Source organism: Apostichopus japonicus, chromosome 19 (genome assembly GCF_037975245.1).
Source record: "Apostichopus japonicus isolate 1M-3 chromosome 19, ASM3797524v1, whole genome shotgun sequence".
Lineage (NCBI taxonomy): Eukaryota > Metazoa > Echinodermata > Holothuroidea > Aspidochirotida > Stichopodidae > Apostichopus > Apostichopus japonicus.
The window spans coordinates 1,769,313-1,783,346 of record NC_092579.1 but is presented as its reverse complement, the minus strand read 5'-3'; the positions used below and the strand labels follow the sequence as shown (position 1 = coordinate 1,783,346).

General features: G+C 36.2%; 1 protein-coding gene across 1 annotated transcript in view; it reads left to right on the top strand.

Moving 5' to 3' along the window:
• The first annotated feature begins 5,075 nt into the window (after window positions 1–5,075).
• Window positions 5,076–14,034, top strand: part of LOC139960555 (dual specificity mitogen-activated protein kinase kinase 4-like) — a 55,038-nt gene continuing 46,079 nt past the window's right edge. Inside the window, exons 1-2 of the mRNA XM_071959004.1 lie at window positions 5,076–5,742; window positions 7,290–7,407. Of these exons, the coding sequence (XP_071815105.1) occupies window positions 5,712–5,742; window positions 7,290–7,407 (149 nt within the window). The 5' untranslated portion in view covers window positions 5,076–5,711. The remainder of the gene's footprint in view (window positions 5,743–7,289; window positions 7,408–14,034) is intronic.

Here is a 14,034-nt window from a genome sequence, read left to right as displayed (position 1 = left end):
AGTGGAGCTTTTTTCTCGTCGCTGCAAAATGCAGACAGTAATGAAACGTGATACCTTGTTATCTTTTATCTGGACCTGAGATGTCCATCGCTGCTATGTACACTGTGTTATGGGTATTGACAGTAGCTGCATGTAGTGACTGTACACAAGTGTCTAATTACCGACGGTAGCAAGCTCTGTGTGTATTTTCTGGGATCGATGGTATGATGTCTAACAGCTGTAACACCTCAGTCGAAACTAGGTCAGATTACCGGCATGAGACGTTTCTTTGTGCGCGAGTCTTTACACCCTTTTAAGGTTACCATTGGTCATCATGCATGTGGCGATGACAGTACCGCATTATAGTTTACGGCAAAAATAGTGTCAAATTGTATAATATACTGAATTTGTTATTGTTTTAGGAATGGTTTGATAATTGATTGTTTCTTTTTTTCGTTAGACTCATAGCCTGGTCTTAATTTTCAATGGACTTTTGCTACGTTAAAAGCATACTAGTGCTTTTCGATTAATTTTAAGCAGGACTTATCCTCGATATATGACCATGTATAAATATAGGGTACTTAGTACAACATGTCTTTGCTCATGGGGTGCAAGTGTATAAGGTTTTTAGTAATAATAACTGACATAACATGCGCACAATTAAGATGGGCAAATTTGACCAATAAAGACATAGCATTGAATAATGAAAATGCAAGCAGTATAATGTATTGTAAACATTCGACTATTGCTTCCCGCCTCACCGTGCGCAACTTGCTGTCGTGATATTGTGCACCTATAGGGATAAAGCCGACCCTGAAAAATTGCAATGCTGGTGATCAGTGGCAGTTATTGTGGTTTTAGCATGATCTTTGTGGACATGGTACAGCCTCCCAAACATTGTTATTCACAGTACGGTTTACGGGTTTAGGCCTAGTTACGGTACATTTATGATCTTAACCCTTAGTTAATGATGTGTAACAACATAGCCTACATTAACACAATAACAGCGCTCTGCAATGTACTGTTGAAGGAGAGTTCCGATTTACTTGAATGTTTGTGGGGAACTACGCCCCGACCCTTCCCTCAAATTTATAGAAAACAAAAGATTGTTCCGTTTCGAATATATGGCGCAGTAATGGCAGTAACGCATAGGAAGCGAAAACAGATTGAGGACAGAACACCGGTGGGGATTAGAAATATTCCTAAGAAGAATTTAAGTTTGTTAATGTCCTGATAAGACATTGGAATTTTTTATTTTCACTTTCATTTCTTGATCAGTTTTTCCTTGACGAAACTTTCATTTTGTTAATTTATAATTTTTGTATTAATTAAATAAATTGAATTAATTAATTCTTAATTGTATCTCAATCTTTCAATTTCAACTATTTTGGCTCAAAATTTCAACTATATATGCCCACGAAATTGTATCATATTGTGCCGAAATTTATATCTTTTATATCAAATTTGCTTGCACACTAGTTCGTATTTAAGAACTAAAACTTAACATTGGAATGTGCTTATAAGCAAATCTCACATGTAACAACAAACAGGAGGTAATACTAATTTAACTATGGAAGTCTCCGTTTATTGCTCTGGGAGTCATTTCGAATAAAGGAACTCTAAAAGCCATACAAGAATGGCGCCACCTATTTGGCTGCGTACCCTTGTATTAAGAAACGGTTCTTGTTGTGTAAACTGCAAACATACGTATGTATCTTAGATCCTCCTGCAAGCAGGAACTCACGATGAAGCCTCATTGGTCTTATCAGAGCCGCAAGCTGACCGAAGTCATTCTCTTAGATTCATATTTAACGTCCATGATTATGAATACGTCAATTGTCAACAACTCTGTATCTGGACGACATACATTAATCTTGCAGTGAACTGGGGACCATATGAATGGAAGGCACCGGCGTTAACCATGACTGAACTAACACTTATATCGTTTGTTTGTCGATGTCTTCTTTTGGCGGGCTGTTATAAGGGGAGAGGTGGGGGTTGTCTGTGCGTTATTGTGAAACCTATGGAGTTGCTTTCATGTTAAAGTTTAGAGTTATCGGAAGGGACAGGATAATTCCGTGTTAGCTTTAAAGAGTTCTTCGAAGAACGTGTCGTGTCACTTCGTGTAACAAATAAGTTTTGTTCAACACAGCTGTGGACCATATAGGCACAAACTGGTATTTGCTGATAAAGAGCAAAGCGAAACACCACAATACGACTGCAATGAGTGGTTACCACTATAATACGTTCCAGAGGACTGAACATATGTACAGTTGGAGCAGACTGGGGCTATTGAAATTGGGTTGGTCACTTCGATTCGAAATGATTTTAGTTGCAGGCTTTAAAATTTCAATTTCAATCATGACATATATTGCTGTTGAAACCGAATGGTTTGAGGTGGTTGTACTGAAACGTCCGAAATATCTATTTAAGAAGTTGCAAAAAAGAAATTATGGTTTTCACGGCGTAATTCTAGATAAACCAGCAGCCGTTTACTATCTCCCATTATACCCAAATCAACACATCATAAACCTAGGTAAAACCGACAGAACTGTTAGATCACCATTAGATAATAGGTTCATATAACTCACAGTCGTGCTGATCATTTTCAGATAATCAGTTTTGATAAATTCAGCCTAGAGTGAGGTCTGGTTGCCGGTCCAACATAGAAAGGCTACCACGAAAGGACCATGAATGAACATAAAAATCGAGGAACGATTTTTTCCGACAATGATAATTATTTTAACATCGTCTCCCTCGTACTTAACAATATATATTCAACTTATATACGCGTAGCTAAGTTATTCTTGTTCTTACAGATTCGAAATATCCGAATTCTTTCGAAAGACGAGGCTACAAAGAGGAGCAGAATCTTCTACCAGACAAGGTTCATACCATCCTGTGATATACTTCGCCGGCGCCATCCTGTGCATGGTACTCGATACAACCTAGCAATTAGTCAAATAACTCTTCATTACCCTACATTACCCTTCCCTTCATTAAAAACACCACCATGTTGTTCCCTCTTACCCAGAAAAGTCAGGAAAGTTAGAGATGTAAAAAAAATCTTTTTGTGATACGTTGTCCGTTATAACTTAAGGTTACAAAGTTGAACGTTCTTTTCAAATTCTCTAGGGTTTGCATGCCGGTAGTCCCTCCAAAAGTCCTCCGCATGTCAAAAGATGACATCCCCCCCCCCCCTCATGCCCCACCTTTCTCGTGTCCTACCGTGTTGAAGTTGGTCGTTATTAAACCTATTATTTCTTTTAGTTCACATGTATCGGTGAGTATAGTTGCTGCCGAACAGTATACGTTATTTCAACACTGTATTGCATACAGCAATTAATTTTCTATAACGGTCAAGCCGAGGAACTTTGGATACAGGAAAGGGCCAGAATCAGAATAAAAATAAAAATAAAAACTTCCTTACAAATTCCACTCTGTGACTGTTCTTCAACAACATGGCACTTTTTAATTACTCTTTTTTGTTGCGGAATCAAAAGAGTATAATTCCATAATACATTTTTTTTCTTAACTTCTCAACACAAGATCATTTGAGCTGAATCGAAAGCGCACAGCTGAGGTATATCTGATATCAGATATCGTGACATAATCGTGCGATTTTGACGAAATTCTTTCACTTTTGTCACAGTGTTTGAATAGCTGCCGTGTTGTTAATTTTCCCTTCGATTTGGCTAAAATTTCATGAGAGATGTGATTTAATTTGCATACATGCGATTATATGTTTATAAATTTGAAGGTCATTTTAGTTCACGAGAGGTCACTTTCGTAAAACGTAAAAAAATGTGCTACTCCTCTTAAAGCGCTTGTCCAAACAGGCTGAAATGTTATGCATATAACGTTTCAATGGTGGTAATCCAAAGTTGGTTCAGGAAAAAAAATGTCGTTATGTGAGGGCCCGAAACAGGGCCGTCTGTATAAAGAATTCGGTTATGATGTACCCTTGGACAGCTCATAAGTTGACCATCTTCATGTCAAATTTAGTGGAATGGTCCCACAAAAGCTGTACAGAACTTTCCCATACTTGAAAGTATTAATCATGATGTGATTGGTCATTGGTCCATGATTACACTTCGGAAATCACCATTTAACAATAGGGGTTAATTCATGTAGTTCGACTTTCCAATTAACATAAATAGCACTTTACCGCCTGGAGCGCTAGCCTATAGTACACAACAATGAAAGAACAAGTTGATACCGAAGCGTAGAAAGGACATCTAAATTGACGTATCATTTTGAACATAAATGTATTGACTTTTGTGAAGGTCAAATTACATCAAAGGGTCTACAGTTTCTGCAGAACTCATACCAAAAAAATTATGCTATCTTACAATGATAAAATTGGCTAATACCCTGTTACGATGAAGTCATATATATATAGTTTATATATAGTTTTGCATTCTGGTTGAAATATATTACTCACACAACTTAGCAGTAACTACAGCATTTTGACTTTTTCACATTTATTTCCAACTTTTATCATTGTTCATTTCAATAAAAATAAAAGATACAGTGTCTTATTTTTTTTCAAAATAAATGTTAACAACTTTCTTAACATTGTAACAAACTATGTCTGCTAAAGATGGGAGGAAAGGAAATGATATCGCTTGCCCGCATATGTCTTATATTTTTCGCACAAACAAATGTATAAACTGCTCAGAAATGTTGCGAAGGCAGAACAAATTTCTCGAAGCTAAGCTCAGCTTCTGCAGCGATGCCGTTTTCAATTTAAAAAAGGTATCCTTTTTCACTACTAAATTTAAAGGGGCAAATTTGATGTTTTCCACGAAACTGGAGCCAATGTGAACACCCAACGAAAGAAGGAAGCTTCCAGTTGACAATGTGCTATAATAATGTTTATCTACCAAATCAACATGCACTATCGAATGATCTGCTATACTACATGGGTTCCTTTTCCTTGTTGTTAACTCACTGAAATTATACTTAATTTTTAATAAACACCTTTGCCTTTTACGAATAAGTGTGTCTCGCCCGGTTTACGCCCGGAACTGCCAACATTACTAGGAAATACGACCTAGCGTTTCTTTAGTCTTATATTCTGGTCAAACCTGATATAAAATCACATTCTTGAGAAAAATTGTGCGGAACGGAAGCGACACAGGCAGCAGTATTTCTAGAGTTCAGCAAAAAATCATGTTTGAAACGTTGATCGTTTCATAAATTTGGAATTATTATTGGATTTTTATGCATCTTCCTCGACGTTGAAAATCTGTGCAATTTCTCTTCAATTTTCAGCTGAGCAGTGATGTTCAAGTTTTATTCGTATCTACTGTAACTTACTGTAGCCTACTGTACGTTGCAGTACGTGTTTTCCCCAGTGATACACATTCGCATAGGCAGAAGTAAACCGCCCATGTTTGTTTTGATAGAAAAGTTCCATAACTTCCACATTCGAACTAACTTAAAGTGTGTAGCCTACACCGACTAGTAACCGAAGTTATTGAAATATGCTGTAACTGCTTTTGCTAGTCTTGTAATTGATTTTTGATTCGGAGGCTCAATTCTAGCCCTAGGCTTTACCAGTATGAAATTGATATGACTCATACTTCACACAAGGCCTAACAACAGTTGCTCCCAAAATGTGGAAGCATTAAGTATTGATCAATCAGGGAGATATACGAAAGCTTCAATCTTTCCTTAATAATAGGCCTATCAATTTTAGTTGGAACATTATAAAACACTCCAGCGATATGGCAGACAGACCACCTGGAAATGGCATAGGTAAGTTCTAGAAAGAATTGATTTAATCTTTAAATTGGAGAAAAAAACAAGTGTAAAGGGAAAACAATCTTTTTGACTAGAAGCCGGGAATATTTTATCTTGTACACATTGCATAGCAAAATGGTACGTAAGCCAAATTCCTATACATAATGTATGCGAAGATGTATACATATTCAGTAACTAGGCTTAATGAATATATATATATATAACCAGCATTGATATGAACCAGGCCTTGACAAATACCGTCTTCAACTCGCCATTGGCGAGTAGAATTTTAGCTTTTGCGATCAGCAAATGCAATACAATTTGGCGGGTGACTACTGTGCTACTGTAGTCAAACCCCAGTATTAGCAAGGCTACAGTATTGTTGCAAACATTACAGAATGATGAAATCAGTACCTTGGCGAAAATTGTTTGACCATAATGCACGATTATCTGTCATTTGATAACATTTTTGACAACAAAGCACAGAACTGCCAAGTTGGTTAGGCTTCACTGTGCCATACACTAACAACGATAGATTATTGGTAGGTTCGCTTTAACACAAAAACGTTTAGAATTTTTTTTTTTTCTCAGAATACCAATATACCTATTTAGGAGGCCAAACAGCTCCTAAATTATTTCTTGAGGCATTTTCTACATGCCATCTGTCATAATTTTTAAAATATACAACAATTAAGGAGTTTTGAGAAAAGGTTTGCTGTAATCACTATTTTTCACAATTTATATGTGAATTCTGCAATGCTATAATTTTCTTTTGGTGAACATAGTTTGGTCAAATTCAGTTCAGTTTAGTTTTACGAAGGGGCTCATCCAGGAAATGAAATCTGCGTCAAAGAATCAATAGTCTTGCTTTAACACACTCATGCAGGCCCTTTTTGGGGTTCACCCTCAGAACTTCCAGGTTACAACATGTTACCTCAAATGATCTCAAAATTGGCCATTTTCTCTATGATTTAAGATAACTTGCTTTGGCAGTAAGTTGTGCAAATATTTCACAGTGTATAAAAATGTCATGTACACCTCTCATTCATTAATAACAATGATTAAAAAGATGGTTGCAAAGTGGCAGAGCTGATGTGCTAGCTCAAAATTGGTTAAAAAAAGCCTTTTTATTCATAGATGTATCTATAAATGTCTATATTTCACATAGCAAGACTGCTCTTTCTGGATATTGAAACATTTTGGAATAACAATTCTATGCTGTAAAATCCTTACCAGTGAATGATATTGTTGATGCCCATGTTCGAGTGCTGCAATTTAAGAGCTGGAAATATCTGATCGTTTCTGGTTCTCACCTAATTATTGGACAAACTTAAGTAATTAACTCACTTGCTCTACATTAGTCACATAGTTATTTTGAGCAAACCTTTGAGCTAATTGAATGACAAGGAATCACAAAGCCAACTGGCTTTCTGGTTCCTGTTTCCAATCTACTGTATATACTTCACTCCTCGCTTACCTGTCTCCTCACACTTTACTTGATATCTTTAATGATTCATTAAAGTTAATATGATAAAACCATTTTGTCATGTGTTGTCTTTCAGGGAAGAAGGTGAGACCAACTTTAAAGCCATTGCAAACGTATCCAAGGCCAGAGATTGTCGAGGAGGAGATAGCACCAGTACCACCAATACATACTCCTTTCACAGATCCAAGTAGCTTGTAAGTGGGCTGATATTAAAATGCTCTTAAAGGAATTGTCTGGTGGAAGATTTTGATACATTGTCCTTGTAGTTATTATTTTTCTCTTTCTAACCATGTAAAAATTGTCCCCATTCGACGTTTTCTTCTTGTAGAAATCTGGTTTTCAAATTCACCAGTTTCTCACCAAAAGTACCGTTTGTTCGAACGCTTCAATATGGTGATTGACGTAGTGCTTGCAGATAGGCAAAACAGGCGACTTGAAGTTAGCACTCCCAATTCCGCAGCAAATAAACTCACGTGTAAGCACATTGGATTGCCTCATATATATAAGGTACATACTCGCGAACGTATATATACTACGATGCTCAGTTGGTGTACTTGTATAGCGTTACACAAAGACCACGAAACCACCGATCTACTACATATATGGCGGCTTAAGGAGTTCTTTAAATCGTATCTAATTTATAAGAAATTTCACCGGAAATTATTGAAGAAATTGATCGAATCGTTGTCAGTGCAGAATGTACAGTAGCACTGAGAAGCTTAGGCTTCGCAGAACTGTCCGATTGTCAACGTTTGAGTATAGCCTACATGTGAACATTTTTCGCGTTGGAGCTGGATAGCGCGATGTATAGCCTGAACAACGAAGAGTCTGCTGTTAAAATTTACCTTGTGTTACACAAAGACCACGGAACCACCGATCAAGTACATGGCGGCTTAAGGAGTTTTTGAAAACATATCTAATTTTTAAGAAATTTCACCGGAAATTAAGGAAGAAATTTATCTGTATACAAACGCTGTTTTTGTTGTGATTACCGTATAGGTACTGTGCGGTGGGTGGGTTATGACGCAATCTGCTATGGCAGAGCTGACGTCACGTATTGTACTGTTCAAATCATATTGGAAATGTCTATCCATAACGATTAAAAAATCGTTTCTCTGTCGAACGCAACATTAGCGTTCTCATACTTTGACAACATGTTTGGAAAATTATTTACTATTTTTTAAGGTAACTTCTTTGGGCCACCAGACAATCCTTTTAAGTTTATAACTATTCTTTGTTAATGGGTTAACATAAGTTACTATGCTAGTTGATAGATTTACTCACATTGAACCAAGCTTGTTCATGCTTTGCATTGAAAATTTTAAGTCTGAAAGGGGAAAGGATAAGCTTGAAGACACAGTAATGTACAGTATGATTGTCATGTTTGTAATGTCATCTCATCTCGTGCTCACAAAGGAAAATGATCATTACACTACTGTTAGTGTGTTTTGAACTTGTTACATTTCTTGCAGAAATTGAGATCAATTATTATCCAATTGATGAATTTGGCTAGAATAGCTGGGAATTTAAATATAACCTTGATTCTCTGGTTGTCAAGCACAGTCAGCTTCTTCAACTTGCACTTGGAAGAAACAAGTTCTCACCAGTTCAAAAGTTTAATAATCTCAGAGCTTTTTCCCATTCAATTTTCAATTTTACCCACAAGATTTGAAAGAACTGAGTACATGTATATTTAATTCAGATATACTGTATTGTAGTACAGTACAGTATATAGTCAACCTACAGTAATGTACTTACAGGACCTTTAATACCAAACATTGTTTCATTGGAGATTGATATTAATATGTTAGACTGTGCAACCATTCCATGTCCATTTCCATGCACCATCAATGTCAACAGAACATGGTTTGTTGCGTCAAAGATTTTCTCTGTGACTACATATGTACAGTATAGTATGTACAGGGTTTATAGTGATAGTAGAGGAGGCCTACATGTATACACAGTGCATGTATATAGTGGAAGGACAGTACACAGTAAGTACCCTAGTTACAGTATGTACAGTATTTGAAACATGACAGTGATGTGTTCATGACAGGACAGTCCATGTACATTATACTAGTGACAGGACAGTATGTAGTGCTAGTGATGGGATACTGTGTATTACTGTAGTGACAGTACTTGAATGTACTCGATGTATAAAGTATAAGTTACATGATGGTACAGTATAGTACAGTGCAGTTCCTGGTATTTGTGACAGCATGCTAAGTCTGTATGTTAGTGACTCTGTGACAGTATGGTATATTATTAGTGACAGCACATGGCATACAACTTAAATAATAACATAGTATGTAAAGTGTGTTACAGTCTCTCATCACGTCTTGGAATATTCTATGCATTAGCAACTAAATGTCTGAAATTTCTGAAAGATTTTGGAGTATTTATAGTCCAACAGTATTAGCACTGTATTAGCTAACAGTATTAACAGAATTAGCACAACTTGTACAGTATCATTCTTTGGAATGTCAGTAAAGTTTCAAAATGGAGAGAAAGGAAACAATATCTTAATATGCATAACATCAATTCATCCCAGTTTAAACAATACACAGCTTATTAAACAGTGATCGCTGAATGGAATTTATGGGTTAAAGTACTGTAAGTCGCGATCTTAGTGGGGGTTGCGACTCTTGTTACGGATACAAATAAATATGTGTAAGGAAAAGAATTTGCCCAAGTTTGTAGACAAAAAATGTGATAAAAGTGGGAAAATCTTCAAATTAAGTTCTTACTTCAAAAGTTGTAAAATATAACACCATTTTGCAAAGTACTGTACAAGAACCTTTAATCATATTCTCAGAGTGGAAGGGGATACCTCCTCCCCTTAGGCTCTTTCCCAGGCCACAGAATGTGCCTCTAGAGGCTGGCTAGATGAACGGTGAAAATTGAGGTCACCAGCACAAATGTTTGATGGTTACCCCTGGTGATAAAGTACTGTACTGTACAATGAAACAGTTAATCTTGTGATGAGAACTGGGTCACCTGCCTTCAGTTTCAAGCATCTGATACATCTGAATAAAGTTCCTATTGAACTCAAGCTTGGACAGTTTTGTATAATTTAAACCTCGAGTCCAAAGTTCATATTACTGGTAAACTAGTATTTTGTTATTAAAAGTGCAACGGTTGTGGCTATTTAGTATGTTGCAGTATAAATGAAGTAAATCCAGAATGAAAAATGAATAATTTATAAAGGTTACTACTGTAGGTGGTCAAATGGGAATCAACAGCGGACAGCCATGCATGAAAATATCTAGTGTTGGTGTATGATGACATTACAGTACCATACACAGAAAGTGACATGAAGTATCCTACATTTGTCAGCTCTGCATTTGCACTGCAATATTGTAAATGTTTACTTCAAGTGTATTTATCCACTGAAATAGCAAAGGTCATTTGGCGGGCATTTAATGGAGTTCTGCATTATTTCATTAATGGTACAATACTGCACTGCACATGCATTTTGCATGTTGCGGTGATATACAGTATATATGTAGGTTATAACATTTGCTATTTGGGTATTTGTTCTGAGTTTACTGCAACAGGCAATCCCCATATTTGTAGATCTGCTTATAAAACATTATATATGTTTCACAAAATGTTGAACTTTAGAAACTTGATGAGAGTAGAAAACACTGTTCTTAAGTACACATAGCACCACCATGTACAGTACATTATGTGTACAGTACATTCATACAGTACAGAGTTATGTACAAAGAGCGTTCAAGTTGTAATATTGTATTTTGAATACAATTGGCTTTGACCTATTTATTATGTACTGTACAGTAAATCTTTCAGGTATTATTCTATGCGCGAGTTAACAAAGCGAAGGATCTGAATACACTGTTGCTTGTACATACAGTAATTATGCATTGTGCAGTTGTTCATTTACTGCAGCGCTCAAATTTTGTGTAGCAGATTTGAAGGACTCGGAAGTTTTTCCTAAGTTATAAACTTCTACATGGTTTCTGTGTGTACAAGATGTACATCATACCTTCTTATAGTTGTGGTCATTTCTAAAAAGGGGGACACTGCATACGTGGACATTATACAAACTGTTTATATACACAGTGCATCTACAAAACATATATTTCTTTATCAAATTGAAACCATATTGCAGAAACAACAAATACAGACAGAGTCCTTAAGAGCCATCCTACTCTCTTACCTGTTTCCGTCTCTATATGTCTGCACTTTCATATCTAAATAAACTACATGAATTTAATGTTTTTGCACTGCACACTTACTCCGCCTTCCTAATCTACCATTCAGAAGACTACAGTAACTACTGTACATGTTTTCGACTGTGAATCTTTCTTCCTAGCTTTGCAATCTGTTTTTTGCTTTGGTGATCGTCTTTTCACCAGACTTTGTCAGGATCAAGATTCTCCTTCACCTTCTTAAAGCATAGTATTGTTTTGTACAGGTACAGGTGTGATACCTTCCATTTCAAAAGTTGGGGTCTAGTGCTGAAATGTTCCAGTCATGCTCTTAAGGTAGATAGGAAAGTGCATTTAGAGTTGGAGACAGGTAAGTGTCATTGCTCATAAATCCCCAAACCTACAAGTTTTGGGGAAACTGTGACACAGTACATCAGTGCACTGGTACAATATCTTAATGTACCCATTTTGCATAACAAAAATTACTACTATAAATAACCGATACCGGTTAAATGAAGTTCCCTGATAATGTGTGTTTCTACAGTATAGTATACATGTATAGAACTGTATAACTGATTCCCTCTGTCTAGCAATAAGCTGCCACCGTGCCTTGGTATTTCCTTTGCCAAAAGCTCAGTACTATTTAATTATCAATGACATGTGTTTGGTGATAACCAGGTACAAGGGGTGTTGCTAGATGACTCACTATGACTGACACAGCTTGTCAGCTGCTGATGTATTAGTTTACAACCTTGTTGTGAAGTGTGTGAGGTTCAGGTTAATACTTCCTCAGTATGGGAACTGTGCAGAAAGAATCTAAAGTGTTATTGAAAATCATTATTTGCCTGAATAGGTTCCAGCCAAAGGGACTTAAAACTTGTTGTCACATTGGGAGTAAACTTCATATACGAAGATCAGACTTCATTAAAAGAAATATGTGGTGTTTACAGTATGCATAAATTGAAAATTACCCAAGAGTAAGTTGAACTTAAATATTGTTTTCTTTTGGAACTGAAGCAGGTTTAAGGTTTGTAGTGGGTGGTGGAACAGAAAATTCACAGTCAGCATTATACTGTAGATGAACAAGAAAAGAAAACAGACTATTATTACCAAAATTTTAACAGTGTGGATATTTTGATTAGTGTTTTGTTTTTGCCTGCTGCCTGGTCAAACCCACTTGGTAATTAAGGGTTAAATATCTCCATAAAAGTTTTATAGGTTATTTCATATATTTTTTCAAACTTCTTTGATACAGAAAGTAAAACACTATGCTTCCCCCCCCCCCCCCCAATTTTTTTTTTATTTTTACAGTAGAGAGAGAGGAAAAATCCCATAACAATGCACAGAAGGTTGTTACTTTGACTAGTAAAGTTCCATATGAAATAAGGAAGTGAATTGTGAAAGTTTCAAATTCCAATTTGGAAAAGTATCAGGATATGAAATATTTACAAGTGAAATGGAATTCCTTTTTTAATTGCTCATCAAGATTCATTTGGTGAAGTAACCGTGGTGTCAGTGACTTAGCATAAGGTTATAATTAGTTCCATCAAATGCAATCTTATCTTAAAGTGATACTCCATGTATAGGTTTGGTAAAGTTGCCAACCAAGCATAGAAAGCTGCTCTATAAACATTAAATTGCCAGTTTTGTGAGATCTGTTTGTGAAATAATGGCCTTAGACAGAATTTTGGGATTGATATTTTAATTTTATTGTCCAAGAAGAAAAGAAAATTTTTAGTGAGTTAGTAATGTTTCTGTAGCTAATCTGGTTTTCAAGATATCCATCTTTAAACTATTCTAAATCTTCGGATTGCTCCTTTTAAGGCTCTAGTACTGATGATTACTTGGCTCCTCAGTGCAGGCCTATATTCAATATTAATCCATTGTTTTTTAAATTCAAAGTACAGGTACTCAACCGGAACATATTTTTCTTTCTACAGAGCATCTTTCAATTCAACTCCCATGTGTCCTCCACAAACTTTTAACACTTGATAATTTGAGTGTTAGCTCAGTGGTTAACGCCGGTGCCTTTCAATCATAAGGTCCCCGGTTCGAGTCACTCCCAGATTAATGTATGTCGTCCAGTTACAGAGTTGTTGACAATTAACAATTCATAATCATGGACGTTAAATATAAATGTAAGAGGCTGGCTTCGGTCAGCTTGCGGCTTTGATAAGCCAATTAGGCTTCTTCGTGAGTTCCTGCTTGCAGGAGGATCTAATATACATACATAAACGTATCATTAACGGTCATTAAAGACCCCTGATTTACCATTGAGTTTTGTTCCGTATTCTGAGGAACTGATCTAATGATATGTGTATATTAGACTACAAGGTCCAGTCACTTTAACTGATGAACTTCAACTGTTTAAAGGGTCATTTCTCAACAAAATTATGGATGTATAGCAATACCACCTGGACTGTTAGAAGTGGTTTTTAATAGTCTTTTAAAGCATATGTGACATGAATTTTGTTTCCTAAGGTCATTTTTGATAGATCACAAGTTTGTATATTTGTCCATGTCACATTATAATATTGGGTTGTCAAGTTGCAATGTAATGACTAAGCCCTGAAGAAAGTAGTTCTGGAAATCCTCAAGTTACTTCAATTCTGTCTTACAGGTCTCCAATTCACCATACTGCTGTATGCA